The sequence below is a fragment of the Pocillopora damicornis genome, chromosome 1, assembly GCF_964200805.1.
Source record: "Pocillopora damicornis chromosome 1, jaPocDami1.2, whole genome shotgun sequence".
NCBI lineage: Eukaryota > Metazoa > Cnidaria > Anthozoa > Scleractinia > Pocilloporidae > Pocillopora > Pocillopora damicornis.
In genome coordinates, this window is record NC_142670.1 from 387,501 (window position 1) to 413,059 (window position 25,559).

At 38.4% G+C, this 25,559-nt stretch overlaps 5 protein-coding genes, 1 long non-coding RNA gene and 2 pseudogenes across 6 annotated transcripts in view; all 8 read left to right on the forward strand.

Annotated features, from left to right (window-relative positions):
• The window catches only part of LOC149051187 (uncharacterized), a 15,010-nt gene extending 668 nt beyond the window's left edge, over positions 1–14,342 (forward strand). Inside the window, exons 2-3 of the long non-coding RNA XR_016186729.1 lie at positions 182–263; positions 14,206–14,342. This is a non-coding gene — a long non-coding RNA (uncharacterized LOC149051187). The remainder of the gene's footprint in view (positions 1–181; positions 264–14,205) is intronic.
• Positions 1,527–4,662, forward strand: LOC149051188 (melatonin receptor type 1B-B-like). The gene has a single exon (XM_089206633.1). It carries the CDS (start codon positions 2,815–2,817, stop codon positions 3,793–3,795), a length of 981 nt encoding a protein of 326 aa, XP_089062759.1. The 5' UTR covers positions 1,527–2,814; the 3' UTR covers positions 3,796–4,662.
• On the forward strand, positions 6,108–7,306 carry LOC149051189 (melatonin receptor type 1A-like; annotated as a pseudogene).
• Positions 9,865–10,701, forward strand: LOC149051190 (melanopsin-B-like). Its single transcript, XM_089206751.1, has one exon. The coding sequence runs from the start codon at positions 9,865–9,867 to the stop codon at positions 10,561–10,563; it is 699 nt and encodes a 232-aa protein (XP_089062877.1). The 3' UTR covers positions 10,564–10,701.
• LOC149051191 (melatonin receptor type 1A-like) lies at positions 11,592–12,814 on the forward strand. Its single transcript, XM_089206578.1, has one exon. The coding sequence runs from the start codon at positions 11,715–11,717 to the stop codon at positions 12,750–12,752; it is 1,038 nt and encodes a 345-aa protein (XP_089062704.1). The 5' UTR covers positions 11,592–11,714; the 3' UTR covers positions 12,753–12,814.
• Positions 14,343–16,030: 1,688 nt separating the features above from the next.
• Positions 16,031–17,251, forward strand: LOC149051192 (melatonin receptor type 1B-B-like; annotated as a pseudogene).
• Positions 17,252–19,609: 2,358 nt separating this feature from the next.
• LOC149051193 (melatonin receptor type 1B-B-like) lies at positions 19,610–20,991 on the forward strand. The gene has a single exon (XM_089206654.1). It carries the CDS (start codon positions 19,703–19,705, stop codon positions 20,681–20,683), a length of 981 nt encoding a protein of 326 aa, XP_089062780.1. The 5' UTR covers positions 19,610–19,702; the 3' UTR covers positions 20,684–20,991.
• A 2,330-nt stretch (positions 20,992–23,321) lies between these two features.
• On the forward strand, positions 23,322–24,436 carry LOC149051194 (melatonin receptor type 1A-like). The gene has a single exon (XM_089206627.1). It carries the CDS (start codon positions 23,322–23,324, stop codon positions 24,300–24,302), a length of 981 nt encoding a protein of 326 aa, XP_089062753.1. The 3' UTR covers positions 24,303–24,436.
• The last annotated feature ends 1,123 nt before the right edge of the window (positions 24,437–25,559 follow it).

The following is a 25,559-nucleotide window of genomic DNA, read 5'->3' on the forward strand; positions in this document are numbered from 1 at the left end:
ATTATTTCATACAGTTTAAAAGTAATTTTTTCCTTTTTTGATAGACTGCTTATATTCTCCCTTTTAACTGTACTGTTACACTGATTTCCATGTTAAATATTGAGAAACGATGTCTTTTCTTCAAATGTGACCTAGTGATTTATTGGAAGCGTCCTTTCAACTAACTGCCTTTGATTTTTAGGAATCCAATTCATCAACTGGTAATGATAGATTGGTATCTGAGTAAAGTTTACCTTTAAATAGGTAGCAGAAATTATAGCCAGGTAAGCCTGATGAAATGCCAGGGGGAAAGGGGATGGACTGGCATCCCATCCAAGGGGTGTAGTTACTCCCACTCACTTCATGTGAGGAAACCAGTATTATAAGCTCAGGACCTGGATGGGCCACTGCTCAAATACAGACTTTACCTAACTACCCACAGCCTCTTAAATAATTTGAATTGCTGTTGCAACAAATTATATGAACTCGCAACACTTGCCCAATTTTTTTTGAGAGTAGATTCTCTCTTAGAGTATTTTCAACAATAAAAGTAAACGATTAGTTTAATTATTTGTAGCTTCATTTCAAAATGTTTATTCTTTTTCTGTTATTTTCTTTTTTTTCTCTTTTTGATTCCCCCTCTTCTCATTAATAATTATTCAAAAATTCATATCATTACAATATTTTTGAGGAGAAGAGAGTGGTTATCAAAGTCAATAACAAACAAATATGAAAACAGCGGGGCAGCGGTGTGTTATGGGAATTCACTGATCGTGCACGAACATCAAATATTGAGCGCACAGTGTGACTGAATAAATTAAGGGAACGTTTGTATTGGTCAGTTAGTTAAGCCTGCGTGGATTAGTATTAAATGTTGTATGTGATGTAGATTGAAAAACCTAACTTAATATGCAACTAGGCAATCTGTCACGTTTTATTGCCATTATCCCAGTACGAGAGTTATGTGGTCGATAGCAATTGGTTTTCTTGTATCGTAACTGTGTACTTGCCTATTTCTTCTCAATAAAAGCGTTTACGACAACTTCACGAGCAGAGGTAAGAACACTCAGCTTTAGAATGACAATTGGAGTGAGGTAAGGGTGTGTGATGTCAGCACTCTTCTTCAACATTGCGATTGTTTGGGTGCTGCAGCGAACAACTGAAGACCAGACCAGAGGTATCCGATAGACATTATTCTCTGCATACGAGGACCTCGACTTTGCTGATGACCAGGCACTGCTATCTCACACCTATCATCATAAGCAAGAGAAAACATCCCGTCTCTGTGGCCTTGTTAGACAGATTTGCTCGTAGATCAGCTAAAACAAGACGGAAGTTATGATTCTGAATGTCCCAAACCCCTAGCTGATCAGAGCGAACAGAGAGGATCTTCCAACGACGGGGGAATTCACGTACCTAGGCAACACAGTCAGACATGATGGAAGAGCAAACAAGGACATCAAGAACCGCTTAGTGAAAGCCATAAATGTAGTCAGAATGCTCAACTATGTATGGAGGTCCCAGCAGCAGAGCACCAAGACCAGGCTAAAACTATATCATAGCTGTGTCCTATCCACCCTGATATATGGCTTTGAATGCTGGAGAATGTCAGAAGGCGATCTTGCAGATTGTCAGTCTTTCACAGTCTTCTTAAATTTTGTGTGAGACATTTGATCATCATATTCACACGGTTGTCATTGAAAAAAAAACCTAAAATGTTTTTCTTTTATCAAAACTAAAAGTCAAGATGGTGTCAATTCTTTGTTTCAGGTAGTGATTTCAATGATATTGAAGAGTTTGCCGAGATATAAAATTGGTTTCCAACCTTTATCAGGGCGTGTTTTTCCAAATAAAACTTTAATTTTCTTTGTAGAATCGCCAAAGCAACATTTTTTATGAGTGTTGTCTACAAGATAACATCTCTGTTTACACAACTTAATTAATGTCTAGAACGTTGTAATATTACAGTTAAGGAAGTTTCTAGGCCGACAATTTTTCTAACGTCTTCTTTCGTTCTAGATACGCAAATAAATGTAAAAAGGCTGTAAACCAATGCTTAATTTAGAGCTTATATTGACTTTTCTGCTTCTTTATTCGACAACAATTGATTCTTCCAATATCCTCTCGGTTTAAGAATAAAGGTTTTTAATTCAAGCATAAATTTAAGGTAGTTTAAATTAAAATTTCAAATTTGACTGTCATGCGATCTTTTATGACCATCAAAAAAAAAATTAGTTCCCTTATACAATGCCGAAAATTATTTATAACAAACTGGATCTCAATTTTTTTTCTGAGAGAGTTTTAATTTTTTTTCAACTATTTTTTATCGCAGAAATGAGAGTTGTTCAAACTCTTCAAGATATCTTATCCCTTTCTTGAGCGGCCGATAATATGTTTGTTGATTAACCAGCTGTGTGAAGAAATTGTTTAGACAAGATACGGAAAAATAGAACATCTTTTCTTTCACTCGAAAGATATATGTCGATTATTAAAAGCGACCTAAAAACACTTATCCGAGGTAAATAACTGAGTGCAATTAGAACAAACCTCTTTCAGCAACAACGGCATACTGGACGAGCTCTCGCCGAACAGAAAAACAAAATGGAGTTGTTATTTGATGAGAATGATAGCAACGATGACATGCAGACATCTCTAAAATCTAAATATTCATTAATTGCAATGTGTTTAAAGATAGGATGTGATAGAAAATAACATTTGTTTTTCGGTGTTGGTAATCGCGCACACCAGCGGGTTTCGCAAACCAGTGCTTCAAAAAGACCGTGCAGAAGTGTAAGTTACTTATCTTTTTACTGAGCTTATTGACCAAAAGCAGCGATGACAAGTAAACTCTCCCTTGAGCTTGCCATAAGAGAGGAGGCGTTAGTTTGGACTGAAACAGTTCTGTTTGCTTTTACTAATGTTGTGGCTGTCTTCGGAAATCTTCTCACTTTTTACGCCGTGTACAGAAACCACGAGCTGCGAACAATTACTAACATGTTCGTGATAGCTCTGGCTCTGAGTGATATTCTGATGTGTACCTGCTGTATGCCTTTCACAGTTGTCGCTCTGTTCCATGGCCGGTGGATATTTGGCGAATCTTACTGTCTCTTTCAAGGTTTTGCCGTGCTGACTTTCGGAATTGTCGCCATGGTTACCATGGGTGTTATTGCGGTCAACCGATTCTTCTGCGTTGTAAAACCAGAAAGGTATCTCTTGTTGTTTAAGAAGCAAAGAGCGTTGATATACATTGTCATTGTGTGGTGCCTGGCCTTCGCTGGATCTGTGCCCCCGTTTTCCTTTGAGGGCAAAACTAGCTTTAAATTCCAGCCAGGGAAAGCAATGTGTTTGTACACGTTTAAAAGCAACCTGGCTTACACTGTTACACTCCTATGTCTTTACGTCGCAGCGCCCTTAACAATCATAGCGGTCTGCTATGTCAAAGTGTTCCGCTCAGTTTCAAGATCAAATCGTGCTTTCTGTCCAGGCGTTAACCCCAGTCAACTCCGCGCGAATGTGAAAGAAGCAAAAGTGACGAGAACTTTAGTAGTAGTTCTGTTTGGCTTTGCGTGTTGCTGGCTTCCTATCTCCGTTATGGATACAGTGGACGCCGCGCGCGGAGAATCCACGATACCACGACAGGTTTACCTGATGTACGGGTTCTTGATCTATCTGAGTAGCACTATCAACCCATTCATTTATGGTATCATGAATAGACAGTTCAGGCGAGAGTACAAGGCCCTCTTGCGCAAGATTACTATCTTTCTGCGCCAAAATGGCAACAACAACGGCAGCCACAACGCTGAAAATGATGCATGAATTATTTTCACTATCCTCAGCAAACGATTACACTGCCCGATTACAACTTTACAGAGTGATTAGCGAAAAATAAAGCAGCTAATGTATCATTCATTTTGGCTTCAAATGCGGAGCTAACAACGAAAACAAAGACGCTTAACTGAAATGGCACAGGACCTGGTGTAGTATGATAGTTTTCTTCTAAGATTTTGTTGGTGGTTGTTAATGGTAAAATTGGAACATCTGAGTTTCTTTACACGAACCCTTGTTGATTTGTAGACTGAATAAATACTTTACACAAACCTGGAAGTCATTAGGAGGATGATAAAGTCAGGCACCCTTAATGGGTACCATACTTCTGTTAAAAGTAAAAAAGCTAGTCAAACCAGTGATCGGTATTGGGAGAGAATTCCAAATTTTAGGACCTTGGTAGAGTATTGTAATTTTTTTAAGATTAGTACGACGGTTATGTGGTCGATAGCAATTGGTTATTCTTGTATTATAACTGTGTTCTTACCTATTTCTTCTCATTAAGAGCGTTTACAAAGACTTCACGAGCAGAGGTAAGAACGCTCAGCCTTAGAGAGATGATTACATTTTACATTACATTTTAAGACATTCGACAAAGGATTATGATTGAATTTTATAAGTTTAAGTTAAACGACTTAATTACTGTTTAGTACGTTGTAATATTACAGTTAAAGAAGTTTGTAAGCCGAAGATTTTTCTAGCTACTTCTTTCGTTCTAGATACGCGAATAAAAGTAAGAAGGCTGTTAACTTATGGTTCATTTAGAGCTTAGATTGACTTTTCCGCTTCTTTATTTAATAACAAGATGTTCTTACAATATCCTCTCGATTTTAGAATTAAAGTGCTTATGCAATGAAATTTATTTTGTATTTTCTGGTTGATAGCGATATTTAAAATTAGAAATAATCAACCAAAGCGCTTGGCGAGTTCTTCTTGTCCATTTTTTTGTGCATTGAAAGTACGATTTGGCGGCCAAAAAGTGTCCCCATAAAGCGCGCGGCCAAAACGATTATATTACATAGCTGTAACGTAGAAAACTGTGAAGACACGTCGGCAACTATAGTGGAGAGAGGAGAAATCCAGAGTCTTTTGAAAAGGAAAAAAATTTTCATGAATGTTGCGTTTTTCAAAAATTTTAGGTAGTTATCAATGTTGAAGAAATTTTCAACCAGATCCAAAGTTAGGATCTAGGCTGTTTTTTCCTGCAAATGCGCCCTCATCTTTAGCTTTAGCTGGTATAGGGCAGATTTTTTACGAAGACGCTTAAAAGTTTTTTTCCAGAACTTTATGACTGCAAGCTGGTATTAGCTATTTACACAAAAACAGCTGTATTCCACAGTTTTTTATGTGTATCATCAGCGAAAGAACATCTCTGTCCTCTCCAAGGTCAAACAGTTTTTTTTTTTTTAATGCAATTTTTTAAAGTGGTTGTGACTGAATTAAATTAGTTGAAGTCAAGCGATATCAATAAGGTTAAGCAAGGTGCTAAAGCGACGATTTTTATATCTTCGGCCAACCCTGTTAAAACTTGTTGGTTTCCACCGCAACACGAGAAGGAATTATGTCAACTAAAGGTTAATTTAGGACGTAAAATGACATTTTGGCTTAAATATTCAGAAAGATGTTCAGACAACATCCCCACGGTTTTTAATTAACCTTCTAAAGGTTTCGAGCAGAAACGTGAGGTAGTTCTAATTACAACTTTAATTTTTACTGACACTCTACTTCCGCGATCTTGTATGCCCGTCAAAAGAAAATACTTCCCCTCTACTATGCCAAAAAACGAATTTTAACCAAAAGTTGCATTGTGGATTACAAAGTTTCCTTTTGATATTCGTAATTCGTCTTCTTTTTTTCAGTAATTTTGTTTCAGGAAATGAAAGTTGTTGAAGCTCTCTATTGTATTTCTCACTTTTGTGGACGACGGTATCATCGGATAGCGTTTGTTTACTAACCAGGAACCTGTAAATGCTGATGTTTAGAAACAAGAAATGGCTAAATAGAATGAACAGCCTTTCTTTCACTCAGAAAGGATAAACCAAACATCAAAAGCGACTCTCTAGCACTTATGTAAAGTTAAACAAGTGGGAACAATTAAAACAAACCTCTTTGAACATTAACGACAAACAATACGCGGATGTTCTCGCAGTAACATAAAATCGATATGTTTTTCGCCTTACAACCTCCCACGGTAAATGACAACTACGTTGACATAATTACATAGTTCAATGTTAAATATTGCTCAATATTTATTTATTGCAATGGGTATAGAGATAAGATTTATGAGAGAATGGCATCTGTTTTCATCCCAGCAGACAAAATCACTCGCGCACCTTAGAAGGTTTTAGCGATTAATGATTCAAAAAGTTGTCAACGAAGACTTCACAACAGTATAGTTTTTTTTTTATCCTTTCGCTAAGCTTATTGACCAAAAGCAGTGATGACAAGTAAACTTTCCCTTGAGCTTACCACAAGAGAGGAGGCGTTAGTTTGGACTGAAATGTTTGCTGTTACCAATGTTGTGGCCATCCTTGGAAATCTCCTCATTCTTTGCGCCGTGTACCATAACCACAGACTACGCACGATTCCCAACATATTCGTGATAGCACTGGCTGTGAGCGATATTCTGATGTCTACTATATGTATGCCTTTTACAGTTGCAAGTCTTTTCCACGGCAGGTGGATCTTTGATGAAACGGTCTGCCGCTTTCAAGCATTTGATATCTTTGCGTTTGGGAAGTGTAGTCTTGGAACTATGGCAGCAATTGCAGTCAGCCGATATTTCTGTGTTGTTAATCGGTTGTTAATTTAATATGCATTTTTTTTTCTATCTTGAAGCTATTGAGTTGTCAGTAGTAGTTTTCTGAAAAAGGTGGTGATTTTGAATGCATGCCCGGAAAAATTTACATCTTATCTTGGCCTCTCAAATATACAAAGAAGTAACCTCTTACCCCAGATATCAACGATTGACACTCATCATCCGTCAAATGCGTTTATCTACCGAGACGTTTCGAAGTAGTAACTAATACCCTTTTGGTGTTTTCTCATTAGTAAATAATCCAGAACTCCTTCGGATGAAAGTGGAGGAAACCAAAGTGACGAAGCGTTTGGTTGCAGTTGTAGTCGGCTTTGCATGCTGTTGGCTTCCTATTTTCATCATCGACAACATCGACATGGCGCACAGAGAGCCCACACTACCACGACCAGCTTACTTAACATATAGCTTTTTGCTTTACTTGAGTAGCTCCATAAACCCCTTTATATATTGTGCCACAGATAAGAGGTTCAGACGAGAGTATAAGGCTGTTTTCTGGAAGATTTTTAGCTTCAAATGCCGAGCCAACAACGAAAACAACGACGCCTAACTGAAATGGTGCAAGATCTGGTGTAGTAGTAGTTTTTTTTCTCAGACTTTAACTGAGGTTTTCACTTGTAAAATTGGAAACATTTGAAGGTAGACTGGCTTGAATTACCGAAAAGAGTGACTAAATAAATACTTTGCACGAACCTGGAAGTCATTTGGAGGATCCCAAAGACAGGCACTCTTAGTAATTGCAGCATCTGGAGGGGAATTACCCTCTTATCAGTTCCAAGAAAAATCTTGGCGAAGATCATCATCAAGTGAATATCAAACACAGTGGACTATAAAGTTTAATTTGATTTCAGTGCACACAGCTCATGATTACATTCCCTGGAATAAGGTTTGTTAATCGGGCACCTGAGAAATGTTCTGTCAATGTTGTCGTCATACGGAAAGTTCTTCTGAGCACCTTTCATAGTTTTGACTCCCCATTCCGGATTCAATTGCTAGTTACAATTCCCCCGCATTTGTTTCATTCTTCTTTCACGCTGTAAGGGCCAGCTGCGCTTGGCAAAATAAATGCGACACAAAAACTTCTATGTGTCCTGATTCCTTGTATTCTTGTACAGGATAATCACAGCGAATGACCAATAAGGATCCATCCAGCGACGATTCGAAGCTACTGCTTCTTACATAGCCTAAAATCCTTCGCTGAAACTAACTAGGCAAAAACGGCAAAAAAAAAAAGCTGCAAGTAATGCTGAAGCAACGCTCACGGCATGGAGAACTGCGCCACAAGTCTATTATCAGCGGCGCTTTAAACTGTATCAGGTAAATGCAACGAATCATACACATGCTACTTTCTTGTTCAACTTTCTTTTCGTTATGCTTTGAACGATACAATCAGCTTTCACGATGACATAATAGAGTGAACTTATCTTTGTAAGACGATTTACACCCGAGACAAAATTATCATAAAAAGCCCAGGAACTCTAAGATTTATTTCAAGTTACTACAAGTCTCCTGTTACCTCATTAAGAAGCTGTCACCAGTTCGTTTTCGCCAGTTATTTTGCAAAGTCAATGGTGGTGAATCTCCTGTAGGCTTGGGCTCCACCCTTTATATTCTGTTGTCAACGACTGATCCCCCCTGTCTTTCCCCTGAGAACAACATAACTCCCCAAACATCAACCAATTCCTTCCCCCCCCTCCCCCCGACACATGTAATTCACATGAATGAAGCCTCGCGCGTGGAACTCACGTTGCAGCGAGAAGTGTCCCTTACATATGGGTTCTTCGCTTACCGAAGCAGCACCATCAACCCTCTTCATTTATAGTGCATTGAGTGAGCAACTGAGGAGAGAGTTCAAGGGCATTTTGAAGTGTTTTCGTTAATTAAAGACCCAAGCAGGTAGCTATGGTAACGAAATGTGACGACAAACGTAGCTTGAAATCATGTTTTTTCCACATTAAATTAATTTTTGCGTTGGTATTGAGAGACGAAATGTCAAACGCGTCCAATTTTGCCGTTATTTGATAATATTCAAGCGCTTTAGCTGGTATAGGGCAGATTTTTACGAAGACGCTTAAAAATTCTTTTATCTAGAACTTTATTACTGCAAGCTGGTATTAGCTCTTTAAACAAAAACAGCTGTATTCCACAGTTTTTTTTAAAGTGTATCATCAGCGAGAGACCATCTCTGTCCTCTCCAAGGTAAAACAGTTTCTTTTCATGCATTTTTTAAAATTGTTGCGACATGAGTTGATTTAGTTGAATTCAAACGATATAAATACTGTTAAGAAATGTGCTAAAGCGACGATTTTTATATCTTCGGCCAACCCTGTTAAAACTTGTTGGTTTCCACAGCAACACGAGAAAGAATTATGTCAACTTAAAGTTTATTTAGGACGTAAAATGACTTTTTGGTTTCAATATTTAGAAAGAAGATGTTCAGACAACATCCCCACGGTTTTTAATTAACGTTCCAAATGTTTCAAGCAGAAACTTGAGTTGGTTCAAACAACTTCAAATTTTACTGACACTACTTCCGAGATCTTATATGCTTATCAAAAGAAAAGACTTCCCCTCTACTATGCCGAAAAACAAATTTTTACCAAAAGTTGCAATATGGATCACAAAGTTTCCTTTGATTTCCGTAATTCTTCTTTTTTTCAGTAATTTTGTTTGAGGAAATAAAATTGTTGAAGCTTTCTAAAGTATTTTCTCATTTTTGTGAACGACGAAATCGTCGGATAACGTTTGTTTACTAACAAGTACCTGTAAATGCTGATGTGTACGAACAAGAAATGGCTAAACAGAATGAACAGCCTTTCTTTCACTCAAAAGGGATAAACCAAATATTAAAAGCAACTCACTAGCACTTATATAAAAGTTAAACAAGTGAGAACAATTAAAACAAACCTCTTTTAACATCAACGATAAAAAATACGTGGATGTTCCCGAAGTAATAAAAAAATCGATCTTTTTTTGACTTACAACTTCCAACGGTAAATGAAAACAACGTTGACATAATTCATAGTTCAATGTTAAATATTGCTCAATATTTATTTACTGCAATGGGTATAGAGATAAGATTTATGAGAGAATGACATCTGTTTTCATCCCAGCAGACAAAATATCTCGCGCACCGAAGGTTTTAGCGATTAATGATTCAAAATGATTCAAAAAGTCGTCAACGAAGACTTCGCAACGGTATAGTTTTTTTTTTATCTTTTCGCTGAGCTTATCGACCAAAGGAGATGAGGAGAAACACACTTTCCCTTGAGCTCGCCACGAGGACGGAGGCGTTAGTTTGTACTGAAACAGTTTTGTTTGCTGTTACCAATGTTGTGGCCATCCTCGGAAATCTTCTCACTTTTTATGCTGTGTACAGAAACCACAGGCTGCGCACGATTCCCAACATGTTCCTGATAGCTCTGGCTCTAAGTGATATTCTGATGTCTACTATCTGTATACCTTTTACAGTTGCAAGTCTTTTCCACGGTAGGTGGATCTTTGGTGACACAGTCTGTCGCTGGCAAGCATTTGATATATTTACATTTGGGACCAGTAGTGTTGGAACTATGGCAGCAATTGCAATCAGCCGATATTTCTGTGTTGTTAATCGGGAAAAGTATCCCTCGCTGTTTAAGAAGCAAAGATCCGTGATGTACATTTTCATTGTTTGCTGCTTGGCTCTGGTTGGATCTGTGCCCATATTAGTCTTCAAAAATAACAGCGTTGAATTCCAGCCAGGAAAAGCAATGTGTCTGTACAAATTTGAAAGTAACATTGCTTACTCTGTCTTTATGCACTGCTGTTTTATCACAACACCCTTGATTATCATCAAGATCTCCTATTTAAAAGTGTTCCGCGCCGTGTCGAGATCAAATCGTATTTCCTCACTTTCAGGAGGCGATTTCAGTGATATTGAAGAGTTTGCCGACTCGTATAATTGATTTCCAAACGTTTATCAGGGAGATATTTTTCAAATAAAACTTTAATTTTCTTCTTGAACCGCTAGAACAGTTTTTTTGATGAGTCAGTGTTGTCTAAAAGATAACATCTCTGTTTACTCGCAGCTTTACAATTTTCATTTTAAGACATTCCACAAAGAATTACGATTGAATTTCATGAGTTTAGGTAAACGACTAATTTACTGTTTATTACGTTGTTATATTACAGTTTCTAAGTTTCTAAGCCGACGATTTTTCTAACTTCTTCTTTCGTTCTAGATACGTGAATAAATGTAAGAAGGCTGTAAACTTATGGCTAATTTAGAGCTTAGATTGACTTTTCGGCTTCGTTATTTGATAACAAGATGTTCTTACAATATCCTCTCGGTCTTAGAACAAAGGTTTTTAATTTAAGCAGAAATTTAGAGTGGCTTAAATTATAATTTCAAATTTGACCGTCACTTAACCTTCGCGATCTTATATGCCCATCCAAAAAAAAAATCAGTTCCCCCCCATACGATGCCGAAAATTGTTAATAACAGACTGGACTTCAATTTTTTTTTCTGAGAGAGAGTTTTGGTTTTTCCCAGCTATTTTTACTGCAGAAATGAGAGTTGTTCAAACTCTTTAAGACATTTTATCCCTTTCGTGAGCGGCGTAATTATATGTTTGTTTATTAACCTGCTGTGTGAAGAAATTGTTTAGACAAGATACGGAGAAATAGAAACAACATCTTTTCTTTCACTCTAAAGAGATATGTCGATATATTAAAAGCGATCCAACAACACTTATCCGGAGTTAAATTACATAGTTTAATTATAATAAACCTCTTTCAGCAACAACGACATACCGCACGAGCTCTCGCCGAACAGAAACAGTTTTCATTTGGCCCTACAACTTCCAACTTGATGAGAATGATAACAACGATGACATACAGACATTTTTTAATATTTATTAATTGCTATGTGTTTACAGATAGGATGTGATGGAAAATAACATTTGTTTTTCGGTGTTGGTAGACAGTGTTGGTAATCGCGCACACCAGCGGGTTTCGCCGATCACTGCTTCAAAAAGTCGACAACAAAGACTGTGCAGAAGTGTAACTGAATTAATAATCTTTTCGCCGAGCTAGAGCTTATTGACCAAAAGCAGTGATGACAAGTAAACTCTCCCTTGAGCTTGCCACAAGAGAGGAGGTGTTAGTGTGGACTGAAACAGTTCTGTTTGCTTTTACCAATGTTGTGGCTGTCTTCGGAAATCTTCTCACTTTTTACGCCGTGTACAGAAACCACAGGCTGCGAACAGTTACCAACATGTTCGTAATAGCTCTGGCTATCAGCGATATTCTGATGTGTACCTGCTGTATGCCTTTTACAGTTGTCGCTCTGTTCCATGGCCAGTGGATATTTGGCAAATCTTACTGTCTCTTTCAAGGTTTTGCCGCGCTGACTCTCGCGATGGTCTCCATAGTTACCATGGGTGTCATTGCCGTCAACCGATTCTTTTGCGTTGTAAAACCAGAAAAGTATCTCTTTGTGTTTAAGAAGCAAAGAGCGTTGATATACATTGTCATTGTGTGGTGCCTGGCTTTCGCTGGATCTGTGCTCCCGTTTTCCTTTGAGGGTAAAAATAGCTTTAAATTCCAGCCTGGAAAAGCAATGTGTTCGTACACGTTTGAAAGAAATATGGCTTACACGTTTACAATCGCATGTCTTTACATCGCTGCACCCTTAAAAATCATAGTGGTCTGCTATATCAAAGTGTTCCGCTCAGTTTCAAGATTAAATCGTGTTTTCTGTCCAGGCGTTAATCCCAGTCAACTCCGCGCGAATGTGGAAGAAGCAAAAGTAACGAAAACTTTAGTAGTAGTTCTGTTTGGCTTCGCGTGCTGCTGGCTTCCTATCTTCGTTATGGATATCTTGGACGCCGTGCGCGGAGAACTGGCAATACCACGACAGGTTTACCTGACGAACGGGTTCTTGATCTATCTGAGTAGCACTATCAACCCAGTCATTTATGGTATCATGAATAGACAGTTCAGGCGAGAGTACAAGGCCCTCTTGTGCAAGATTACTTGCTTTCGACGCCAAAATGGCAACAACAACGGCAGCCACAACGCTGAAAATGATGCTGAATTATTTTCACCATTCTCAGCAAACAGCAAATATTTCTGTCTGATTACACGGAAATGACGCTTACATTTTCCTATAAGAGCGCAAGTCGGGCTGTTGTCAACCCATCTCATTCGAGAGCTGTGCTATAGTTTTGAACAGTAATGGTAATAGGACGAAGTGGAGTCCAATTCGATCTGTAATTAAACAAGTGATTAGCAAAATCGGACTACTACGAAGTAGGAGTGGGATTTGTCACGAGTATGATTACATACAGTATTGGACAACACAAAGTCTTGTTACCAATTAACCATGACCGTTAAAGTTTCTGAAAACAACAAATATATTTAGGACAAGTATCTCCCGTAGAAACAATGGAACAAAATTCCTCAATTTTAAAAATTCCACATTTTTTTTACGATAAGTGGTTGTTGCTGTAGTTATTGTGATCAATTCTGTGATTGGTGGATTTAGCTGAGTGGACTTAGTGTGACTGGTTGCTTCAACTGTCCGATTACAGCCAACTGTTTGATTACACTGTCTGATTACAACTTTACAGAAGGATTAGCGAAAAATAAAGCAGCTAATGTACCATTCGTTTTGGCTTCAAATGCCGAGCCAACGACGAAAAGAACGACGCTTAACTGAAATGACACAAGACCTGGTGTAGTATGATAGTTTCTTTCACAGATTTTGTTGGAGGTTGTTACTGGTAAAATTGGAATATCTGAGTTTCTTTACACGAACCTTTGTTGATTTGTAGACTGGCTTGAATTACCGAAAAGAGTGACAAAATAAATACTTTGTACAAACCTGCAAGTCATTGGGAGGATCCCAAAGTCAGGCACCCTTAGTGGTTGCAGCATCTGGCGGGGAATAACCCTCTTATCAGTTGCAAGAAAAATCTTGGCTGAGATCATCATCAAGTGGATATCAAACACAGTGGACCAAAAGTTCCGGAAGGAACAAGTAAGGTTCAGGAACCGGAAGGGATGTACCGATCAGATCTTTTACTCTTCACAACATTATCAGACAACGCATAGAGTGGAAAAGACAGCTGTGCGTTAACTTTTACAAAGCAGTTGACAGCATCCAGAGAGGTAGTCTCTTGTGCGGGATTCTGCTGCAAATATTTCATCATCTTCATCATCATAGTTTTTTTACTAGTCACACGAGATATAACATTTAGATAGGTTTAATACAGGTTCAACAGTATGGTAGATCGAGGAGACCTCTAAGAAACCAACAAGCTAATAGGGGAGGCCCCCTCGGTTGTCGTTATGTTTGTAATTAAGTTGTGGATGTGGATATGCGGCTTGGCCAATTGGGACTCGTTTCATTAAGAAATCAATCATCTTTCTTTTAAAAGTAAAAAAGCTAGTCAAACCAGTGATCGATTTGATTTGGAGAGAATGCCAAATTTTAGGACCCTGGTATTGTAAATTGTTTAAGATTAGTACGACAGTTATGTGGTCGATAGCAATTGGCTAATCTTGTATCATTACTATGTACTTACCTATTTCTTCTCATTAAGAGCGTTTACGACAACTTCACGAGCAGAGGTAAGAACGCTCAGCTTTGGAATGAAAATTAGAGTGAGGAAAGGGTGTGTGGTGTCTGCACTCCTCTTCAACATTGCGATTGCTTGGGTGCTGTAGCGAACAACCGAAGACCAGACCAGAGGCATCCGATAGACATTATTCTCTGCATACGAGGACCTCGACTTAGCTGATGACCAGGCGCTGCTATATCTCACACTATAATGTAGTCAGAATGCTCAACTATGTATGAAGGTCCCAGCAGTAGAGCACCAAGATCAGGCTAAAACTATATCCTAGCTGTGCCCTATCCACCCTAATATGTGGCTCCGAATGCTGGAGAATGACAGAAGGCGATCCTTGCAGATGGTCAGTCTTCCACAGTCTCCTTAAATTTTGTGTTAGACACAGCGCCCTTTCGTTTGCGCGCTGGACTCAACAATGTCTGGTCGTTAAAAAATGCGAAAAGCTGTAAATTTGGCTCACATTTGATCATCGTATTCACGCGGTTGTTATTAAAAAAAATTACAAATTTTTTTCTTTTATCCAAACTAAAAGTCAAGATGGCGTCAATTCTTTGTTTCAGGAAGCGATTCTAGTGATATTAATATGTTTGGCGACTCGTAAAATTGGTTTCCAAATCTTTATAAAGGAGATATTTTGCAAATAAAACTTTAGTTTTCTTCTAGAACCGCTAGAACAGTTTTTTTGATGAGTGTTGTCTACAAGATATCCATGTTTACTCGCAGCTTTACAATTTTCATTTTAAGACGTTTGACAAAGAATTATGATTGAATTTCAATGAATTTAAATTCTGTTTCGTACGTTGTTACATTACAGTTTAAGAAGTTTCTAAGCCGACTATTTTTTTAGCTTCTTTCGTTTCGTGAGTGTTGTCTACAAGATAACATCTCTGTTTACTCGCAGCTTTACAATTTTCATTTTAAGACATTTGACAAAGAATTATGATTGAATTTCATGAGTTTAAGTTAAAATTCTAAATTTAAATTCTGTTTCGTACGTTGTTACATCACAGTTTAAGAGGTTTCTGAGCCGACTATTTTTCTAGCTTCTTTCGTTTTGGATACGCGAATAAATGTAAGAAGTCTGTAAACTTATGGTTAATTTAGAGCTTAGATCGACTTTTCCGCTCCCTTATTTAATAACAAGATGTTCTTAAATCTTCTCCTCTCAGTTTTAAAACAAAGGTTTTAAAATTAAGCAGAAAGTTAAAGTGGTTTAAATTAAAATTTCGAATTTGACTGTCACTTAACCTCCGCGATCTTATATGGCCATCAAAAAAATTAGTTCCCCCATACTATGCCGAAATTGCTAATAACAGACTGGATTTCAATTTCTTTTTTTTCTGAGATAGTTTTAGTTTTATTCCAGCTATTTTTATGGCAGAAATGAGAGTTGTTCAAACTCTTCAAGATATCTTATCCCTTTCGTGAGCGGCGGAATAATATGTTTGTTTATTAACCAGCTGTGTGAAAAAATTGTTTTAGACAAGATACGGAAAAATAGAAGCAACATCTTTTCTTTCACTCGAAAGAGATATGTCGATTATTAAAAGCGATTCAACAACACTTATCCAGGGGTAAATAACTGAGTGCAATTAAAACAAACCTCTTTCAGCAACAACGACGAACTGCACGAGCTCTCGCCGACAGGAACATGAAATGAAGTTGTTATTTGGCCATACAACTTCCAACTTGATGAGAATGATAACAACGATGACATACAGAAATCTCTAAATATTCATTAATTGCAATGTGTTTAAAGATAGGATGTGATGGAAAATAACATTTGTTTTTCGTTGTTGGTAGACAGTCTTGGTAATCGTGCACACCAGCGGGTTTCGCCGATCTGTGCTTCAAAAAGTCGACATCAAAGACTGTGCAAAAGTGTAAGTTACTTATCTTTTCGCTGAGCTTATTGACCAAAAGCAGCGATGACAAGTAAACTCTCCCTTGAGCTTGCCACAAGAGAGGAGGCGTTAGTGTGGACTGAAACAGTTCTGTTTGCTTTTACTAATGTTGTGGCTGTCTTCGGAAATCTTCTCACTTTTTACGCCGTGTACAGAAACCACAGGCTGCGAACAATTACCAACATGTTCGTGATAGCACTGGCTGTGAGCGATACTCTGATATGTACCTGCTGTATGCCTTTTACAGTTGTCGCTCTGTTCCATGGCCGGTGGATATTTGGCGAATCTTACTGTCTCTTTCAAGGTTTTGCCGTGCTGACTTTCGGAATTGTCGCCATGGTTACCATGGGTGTTATTGCGGTCAACCGATTCTTCTGCGTTGTAAAACCAGAGAAGTATCTCTTGTTGTTTAAGAAGCAAAGAGCGTTGATATACATTGTCATTGTGTGGTACCTGGCTTTCGCCGGATCTGTGCCCTCGTTTTTCTTTGAGGGCAAAAATAGCTTTAAATTCCATGCAGCCTAGAAAAGCAATGTGTTTGTACACGTTTGAAAGCAACATGGCTTACACTGTTACAATCGAATGTGTTTACATCGCAGCAATCTGAACAATCATAGGGATCTGCTATGTCAAAGTGTTCCGCTTAGTTTCAAAATCAAATCGTGTTTTCTGTCCAGGCGTTAACCCCAGTCAACTCCGCGCGAATGTGGAAGAAGCAAAAGTAACGAAAACTTTAGTAGCAGTTCTGCTTGGCTTCGCATGTTGCTGGCTTCCTATCTCCGTCGTGGATAACGTAGACGCCGCGCGCGGAGAACCCGCGATACCACGACAGGTTTACCTGACGTACGCGTTCTTGGCCTATCTGAGTAGCGCTATCAACCCATTCATTTACGGTATCATGAACAGACAGTTCAGGCAAGAGTTCAAGGCCCTTTTGCGCAAGATTACTTTCTTTCGGCGCCAAAATGGCAATAACAACAGCAGCCACAACGTTGAACTTTATGGATGACTGTCATCCATAAATTATTGTCACCATCCTCAGTCTTAACCTTTTAATCTTTTGTTTTAATTTTATTTCTTTCAAAAATCGATGTAGCTAAAGAAAAACATATGATATTTAACAATTTTTGCGACATTGTCCTTCCTAGTAGCAAATCCCTTCAGAAACAAAAAAATCAGATCAAAAAAGACGCTTTGACGACAACTTTTTGTTTGTAACAAAGTAAGACAGAGGGATTATTGCTTTTCTTTTTGAGAGTGGATTCTCTCTTAGAGTATTTTCAACAATAAAAGTAAACGATAAATTTAATTATTTGTAGCTTCATTTCAAAATGTTTATTCTTTTTCTGTTATTTTATTTTTTTCTTCTTTTTGATTCCCCCTCTTGTCATTCATAATTATTCAAAAACTCATATCATTACAATATTATTGAGTAGAAGAGAGTGGTTATCAAAGTCAATAACAAACAAATATGAAAACAGCGGGGCAGCGGTGTGTTATGGGAATTTACTGATTGTGCACAAACATCAAATATCGAGTGCACAGTGTGACTGAATAAATCAAGGGAACGTTTCTATTGGTCAGTTAGTTAAGTCTACGTAGATTAGTATTAAATGTTGTATGTGATGGAGATTGAAAAACCTAACTTAATATGCAACTAGGCAATCTGTCACGTTTTATTGCCATTATCCTAGTACGAGAGTTATGTGGTCGATAGCAATTGGTTTTCTTGTATCGTAACTGTGTACTTGTCTATTTCTTCTTTATTGGAGTGAGGTAAGGGTGTGTGATGTCAGCACTCTTCTTCAACATTGCGATTGTTTGGGTGCTGTAGCGAACAACTGAAGACCAGACCAAAGGCATCAGATAGACATTATTCTCTGCATACGAGGACGTCGACTTTGCTGATGACCAGGCGCTGCTATATCTCACACCTATCATCATAAGCAAAAGAAAACATCCCGTCTCTGTGGCCTTGTTAAACAGATTTGCCCGTAGATCGGCTAAAACAAGACGGAAGTTATAATTCTGAACGTCCCAAACCCCCAGCTGATCAGAGCAAACAGAGAGGATCTTCCAACGACGGGGGAATTCACGTACCAGGGCAACACAGTCAGACATGATGGAAGAGCAAACAAGGACATCAAGAACCGCTTAGTGAACGCTATTAATGTAGTCAGAATGCTCAACTATGTATGGAGGTCCCAGCAGCAGAGCACCAAGACCAGGCTAAAACTGTATCATAGCTGTGTCCTATCCACCCTGATATATGGCTTTGAATGCTGGAGAATGTCAGAAGGCGATCTTGCGGATTGTCAGTCTTTCACAGTCTTCTTAAATTTTGTGTGAGACATTTGATCATCATATTCACACGGTTGTCATTGAAAAAAAAACTTATAATGTTTTTCTTTTATCAAAACTAAAAGTCAAGATGGTGTCAATTCTTTGTTTCAGGAAGTAATTTCAATGATATTGAAGAGTTTGGCGAGTCATAAAATTGGTTTCCAACCTTTATCAGGGCGTTTTTTCCAAAAAAAACTTTAATTTCTTTGTAGAATCGCCAAAGCAGTATTTCTGATGAGTGTTGTCTACAACATAACATCTCTGTTTACACAACTTAATTACTGTGTAGAGCGTTGTAATATTACAGTTAAGGAACTCTCTGGGCCAACGGTTGTTCTAAGTTATTCTTTCGTTCTAGATACGCAAATAAATGTAAGAAGGCTGTAAACTAATGCTTAATTTAGAGCTTATATTGACTTTTCCGCTTCTTTATTCGACAACAATATGTTCATCCAATATCCTCTCGGTTTTAGAATAAAGGTTTTTAATTCAAGCATAAATTAAAGGTAGTTTAAATTAAAATTTCAAATTTGACTGTCACTTAACCTCCGCGATCTTATATGGCCATGAAAAAAAGTTAATTTCCCTATAAAATGCCGAAAATTATTAATAACAAACTGAATCTCAATTTTTTCTGAGAGAGTGATTTAATTTTTTCAGCTATTTCTTATCGCAGAAATGAGAGTTGTTCAAACTCTTCAAGATATCTTATCCCTTTCGTGAGCGGCGGAATAATATGTTTGTTTATTAACCAGCTGTGTGAAGAAATTGTTGAGACAAGATACGGAAAAATAGAAGCAACATCTTTTCTTTCACTCGAAAAAGATATGTCGATTATTAAAAGCGATTCAACAACACTTATCTGGGGGTAAAACTGAGTGCAATTAAAACAAACCTCTTTCAGCAATAACGACGTACTCCACGAGCTCTCGCCGACAGGAACATGAAATGAAGTTGTTATTTGGCCCTTCAACTTCCAACTTGATGAGAATGATAACAACGATGACATCCAAACATCTCTAAATATTCATTAATTGCAATGTGTTTAAAGATAGGATGTGATGGAAAATAGCATTTGTTTTTCGTTGTTGGTAGACAGTCTTGGTAATCGTGCACACCAGCGCGTTTCGCCGATCAGTGCTTCAAAAAGTCGACATCAAAGACTGTGCAGAAGTGTAAGTTACTTATCTTTTCGCTGAGCTTATTGACCAAAAGCAGCGATGACAAGTAAACTCTCCCTTGAGCTTGCCACAAGAGAGGAGGCGTTAGTGTGGACTGAAACAGTTCTGTTTGCTTTTACTAATGTTGTGGCTGTCTTCGGAAATCTTCTCACTTTTTATGCCGTGTACAGAAACCACAGGCTGCGAACAATTACCAACATGTTCGTGATAGCTCTGGCTGTGAGCGATATTCTGATGTGTACCTGCTGTATGCCTTTTACAGTTGTCGCTCTGTTCCAAGGCCGGTGGATATTTGGCGAATCTTACTGTCTCTTTCAAGGTTTTGCCGTGCTGACTTTCGGAATTGTCGCCATGGTTACCATGGGTGTTATTGCGGTCAACCGATTCTTCTGCGTTGTAAAACCAGAGAAGTATCTCTTGTTGTTTAAGAAGCAAAGAGCGTTGATATACATTGTCATTGTGTGGTGCCTGGCTTTCGCTGGATCCGTGCCCTCGTTTTTCTTTGAGGGCAAAAATAGCTTTAAATTCCAGCCTGGAAAAGCAATGTGTTTGTACACGTTTGAAAGCAACATGGCTTACACTGTTACAATCGAATGTGTTTACATCGCAGCACCCTTAACAATCATAGCGGTCTCCTATGTCAAAGTGTTCCGATCAGTTTCAAGATCAAATCGTGTTTTCTGTTCAGGCGTTAACCCCAGTCAACTCCGCGCGAATGTGGAAGAAGCAAAAGTAACGAAAACTTTAGTAGCAGTTCTGCTTGGCTTCGCGTGCTGCTGGCTTCCTATCTCAGTCGTGGATAACGTGGACGCCGCGCGCGGAGAACCCACGATACCACGACAGGTTTACTTGACGTACGCGTTCTTGCTTTATCTGAGTAGCGCCATCAACCCATTCATTTACGGTATAATGAACAGACAGTTCAGGCAAGAGTTCAATGCCCTTTTGCGCAAGATTACTTTCTTTCGGCGCCAAAATGGCAATAACAACAGCAGCCACAACTTTGAAAGTCATCCATAAATGGATGACTGTCATCCATAAGTTATTGTCACCATCCTCAGTCTTGACCTTTTAATCTTTTGTTTTAATTTTATTTCTTTCAAAAATCGATATAGCTAAAGAAAAAATATGATATTTAACTATTTTTGCGACATTGTCTTTCCTAGTAGCAAATCCTTTCAGAAACAAAAAAATCAGATCAGAAAAGATGCTTTGACGACAACTTTTTTGTGTGTAACAAAGTAAGACAGAAGGATTATTGCTTTTCTTTTTGAGAGTCGATTCTATCTTCGAGTATTTTCAACAATAAAACTAAACGATAAATTTAATTAGTTGCAGCTTCATTTCAAAATGTTTATTCTTTTTCTGTTATTTTCTTTTTTTTCTATTTTTGATTCCCTTCTTCTCATTCAAAATTATTCAAAAACTCATATCATTACAATATTACTGAGTAGAAGAGAGAGATTATGAAAGTCAATAACAAAGAAGTATGAAAACAGCGGGGCAGCGGTGTGTTATGGGAATTTACTGATTGTGCACAAACATCAAGTATCGAGCGCACAGTGTGACTGAATAAATTAAGGGAACCTTTCTATTGGTCAGTTAGTTAACTCTACGTAGATTAGTATTAAATGTTGTATGTGATGGAGATTGAAAAGCCTAACTTAATATGCAACTAGGCAATCTGTCACGTTTTATTGCCATTATCCTAGTACGAGAGTTATGTGGTCGATAGCAATTGGTTTTCTTGTATCGTAACTGTGTACTTGTCTATTTCTTCTCAATAAGAGCGTTTACGACAACTCCACGAGCAGAGGTAAGAACACTCAGCTTTAGAATGACAATTGGAGTGAGGTAACGGTGTGTGATGTCAGCACTCTTCTTCAACATTGCGATTGTTTGGGTGCTGTAGCGAACAACTGAAGACCAGACCAGAGGCATCAGATGGACATTATTCTCTGTATACGAGGACCTCGTCTTTGCTGATGACCAGGCGCTGCTATATCTCACACCTATCATCATAAGCAAAAGAAAACACCCCGTCTCTGTGGCCTTGTTAAACAGATTTGCCCGTAGATCACCTAAAACAAGACGGAAGTTATGATTCTGAATGTCCCAAACCCCCAGCTGATCAGAGCAAACAGAGAGGATCTTCCAACGACGGGGGAATTCACGTACCAGGGCAACACAGTCAGACATGATGGAAGAGCAAACAAGGACATCAAGAACCGCTTAGTGAACGCTATTAATGTAGTCAGAATGCTCAACTATGTATGGAGGTCCCAGCAGCAGAGCACCAAGACCAGGCTAAAACTGTATCATAGCTGTGTCCTATCCACCCTGATATATGGCTTTGAATGCTGGAGAATGTCAGAAGGCGATCTTGCGGATTGTCAGTCTTTCACAGTCTTCTTAAATTTTGTGTGAGACATTTGATCATCATATTCACACGGTTGTCATTGAAAAAAAAACTTATAATGTTTTTCTTTTATCAAAACTAAAAGTCAAGATGGTGTCAATTCTTTGTTTCAGGAAGTAATTTCAATGATATTGAAGAGTTTGGCGAGTCATAAAATTGGTTTCCAACCTTTATCAGGGCGTTTTTTCCAAAAAAAACTTTAATTTCTTTGTAGAATCGCCAAAGCAGTATTTCTGATGAGTGTTGTCTACAACATAACATCTCTGTTTACACAACTTAATTACTGTGTAGAGCGTTGTAATATTACAGTTAAGGAACTCTCTGGGCCAACGGTTGTTCTAAGTTATTCTTTCGTTCTAGATACGCAAATAAATGTAAGAAGGCTGTAAAACAATGCTTAATTTAGAGCTTATATTGACTTTTCCGCTTCTTTATTCGACAACAATTTGTTCCTCCAATATCCTCTCGGTTTTAGAATAAAGGTTTTTAATTCAAGCATAAATTAAAAGTGGTTTAAATTAAAATTTCAAATTTGACAGTCATTTAACTTCTACGATCTTTTATGGCCATCAAAAAAAAATTAGTTCCCCTACGCAATGCCAAAAGTTATTTATAACAAACTGGATCTCAGTTTTCTTTCTGAGAAAGAGTTTTCATCTTCTTCTCAGCTATTTTATGGCAGAAAAAGAGAGTTGTTCAAACTCTTCAAGATATCTTATCCCTTTCGTGAGCGGCGGATCAATATGTTTGTCTATTAACCAGCGGTGTGAGGAGGTTGTTTAGACAAGATACGGAAAAATAGAAACAACATCTTTTCTTTCACTCGAAAGAGATATGTCGATTATTAAAAGCGACCCAAAAACACTCATCTGCAGGTAAATAACTGAGTGCAATTAAAACAAACTTCTTTCAGCAACAACGACGTACTGCTCGTACTCTCGCCGACAGGAACATGAAATGGTGTTGTTATTTGGCCCTACAACTTCCAACTTGATGAGAATGATAACAACGATGACATACAGACATCTCTAAATATTCATTAGTTGCAATGTGTTTAAAGATAGGATGTGATGGAAAATAACATTTGTTTTTCGGTGTTGGTAGACAGTGTTGATAATCCCGCACACCAGTGGGTTTCGCCGATTAGTGCTTCAAAAAGTCGACATCAAAGACTGTGCAGAAGTGTAACTGAGTTACTTATCGTTTCGCCGACCTAGAGCTTATAGACCAAAAGCGGTGATGACAAGTAAACTCTCCCTTGAGCTTGCCACAAGAGAGGAGGCGTTAGTTTGGACTGAAACAGTTGTGTTTGCTTTTACCAATGTTGTGGCTGTCTTCGGAAATCTTCTCACTTTTTACGCCGTGTACAGAAAGCCCAGGCTAAGAACAATTCCCAACATGTTCGTGAGAGCACTAGCTTTGAGCGATATTCTGATGTGTACCTGCTGTATGCCTTTTAAAGTTGTCACTCTGTTCCATGGCCGGTGGATATTTGGCGAAACTTTCTGTCTCTTTCAAGGTTTTGCCGCGCTGACTCTCGCGATGGTCTCCATAGTTACCATAGGTGTCATTGCCGTCAACCGATTCTTCTGCGTTGTAAAACCAGAAAAGTATCTCTTTGTGTTTAAGAAGCAAAGAGCGTTGATATACATTGTCATTGTGTGGTGCCTGGCTTTCGCTGGATCTGTGCTCCCGTTTTCCTTTGAGGGCAAAAATAACTTTAAATTCCAGCCTGGAAAAGCAACGTGTTCGTACACGTTTGAAAGAAATATTGCTTACACTGTTACTACTGCATGTCTTTACATCGCTGCGCCCTTAAAAATCATAGTGGTCTGCTATATTAAAGTGTTCCGCTCAGTTTCAAGATTAAATCGTGTTTTGTGTCCAGGCGTTAATCCCAGTCAACTCCGCGCGAATGTGGAAGAAGCAAAAGTAACGAAAACTTTAGTAGTAGTTCTGTTTGGCTTCGCGTGCTGCTGGCTTCCTATCTTCGTTATGGATATCTTGGACGCCGTGCACGGAGAACTGGCGATACCACGACAGGTTTACCTGACGAACGGGTTCTTGATCTATCTGAGTAGCACTATCAACCCAGTCATTTATGGTATCATGAATAGACAGTACAGGCGAGAGTACAAGGCCCTCTTGTGCAAGATTACTTGCTTTCGACGCCAAAATGGCAACAACAACGGCAGCCACAACACTGAAAATGATGCATGAATTATTTTCACCATTCTCAGCAAACAGCAAATATTTCTGTCTGATTACACGGAAATGACGCTTACATTTTCCTATAAGAGCGCAAGTCGGGCTGTTGTCAACCCATCTCATTCGAGAGCTGTGCTATAGTTTTGAACAGTAATGGTAATAGGACGAAGTGGAGTCCAATTCGATCTGTAATTAAACAAGTGATTAGCAAAATCGGACTACTACGAAGTAGGAGTGGGATTTGTCACGAGTATGATTACATACAGTATTGGACGACACAAAGTCTTGTTACCAATTAACCATAACCGTTACAGTTTCTGAAAACAACAAATATATTTAGGACAAGTATCTCCCGTGGAAACAATGGAACAAAATTCCTCAATTTTAAAAATTCCACATTTCTTTTACGATAAGTGGTTGTTGCTGTAGTTATTGTGATCAATTCTGTGATTGGTGGATTTAGCTGAGTGGACTTAGTGTGACTGGTTGCTTCAACTGTCCGATTACAGCCAACTGTTTGATTACACTATCCGATTACAACTTTACAGAATGATTAGCGAAAATAAAGCAGCTAATGTACCATTCGTTTTGGCTTCAAATGCCGAGCCAACAACGAAAAGAACGACGCTTTACTGAAATGACACAAGACCTGGTGTAGTATGATAGTTTCTTTCACAGATTTTGTTGGAGGTTGTTACTGGTAAAATTGCAACATCTGAGTTTCTTTCCACGAACCTTTGTTGATTTGTAGACTGGCTTGAATTACCGAAAAGAGTGACAAAATAAATACTTTGTACAAACCTGGAAGTCATTGGGAGGATCCCAAAGTCAGGCACCCTTAGTGGTTGCAGCATCTGGCGGGGAATAACCCTCTTATCAGTTCCAAGAAAAATCTTGGCTGAGATCATCATCAAGTGGATATCAAACACAGTGGACCAAGAGTTCCGGAAGGAACAAGTAAGGTTCAGGAACCGGAAGGGATGTACCGATCAGATCTTTTACTCTGCACAACATTATCAGACAACGCATAGAGTGGAAAAGACAGCTGTGCGTTAACTTTTACAAAGCAGTTGACAGCATCCAGAGAGGTAGTCTCTTGTGCGGGATTCTGCTGCAAATATTTCATCATCTTCATCATCATAGTTTTTTTACTAGTCACATGAGATATAACATTTAGATAGGTTTAATACAGGTTTAACAATATGGTAGGTCGAGGAGACCTCCAAGAAACCACCAAACTAATAGGGGAGGCCCCCTCGGTTGTCATTA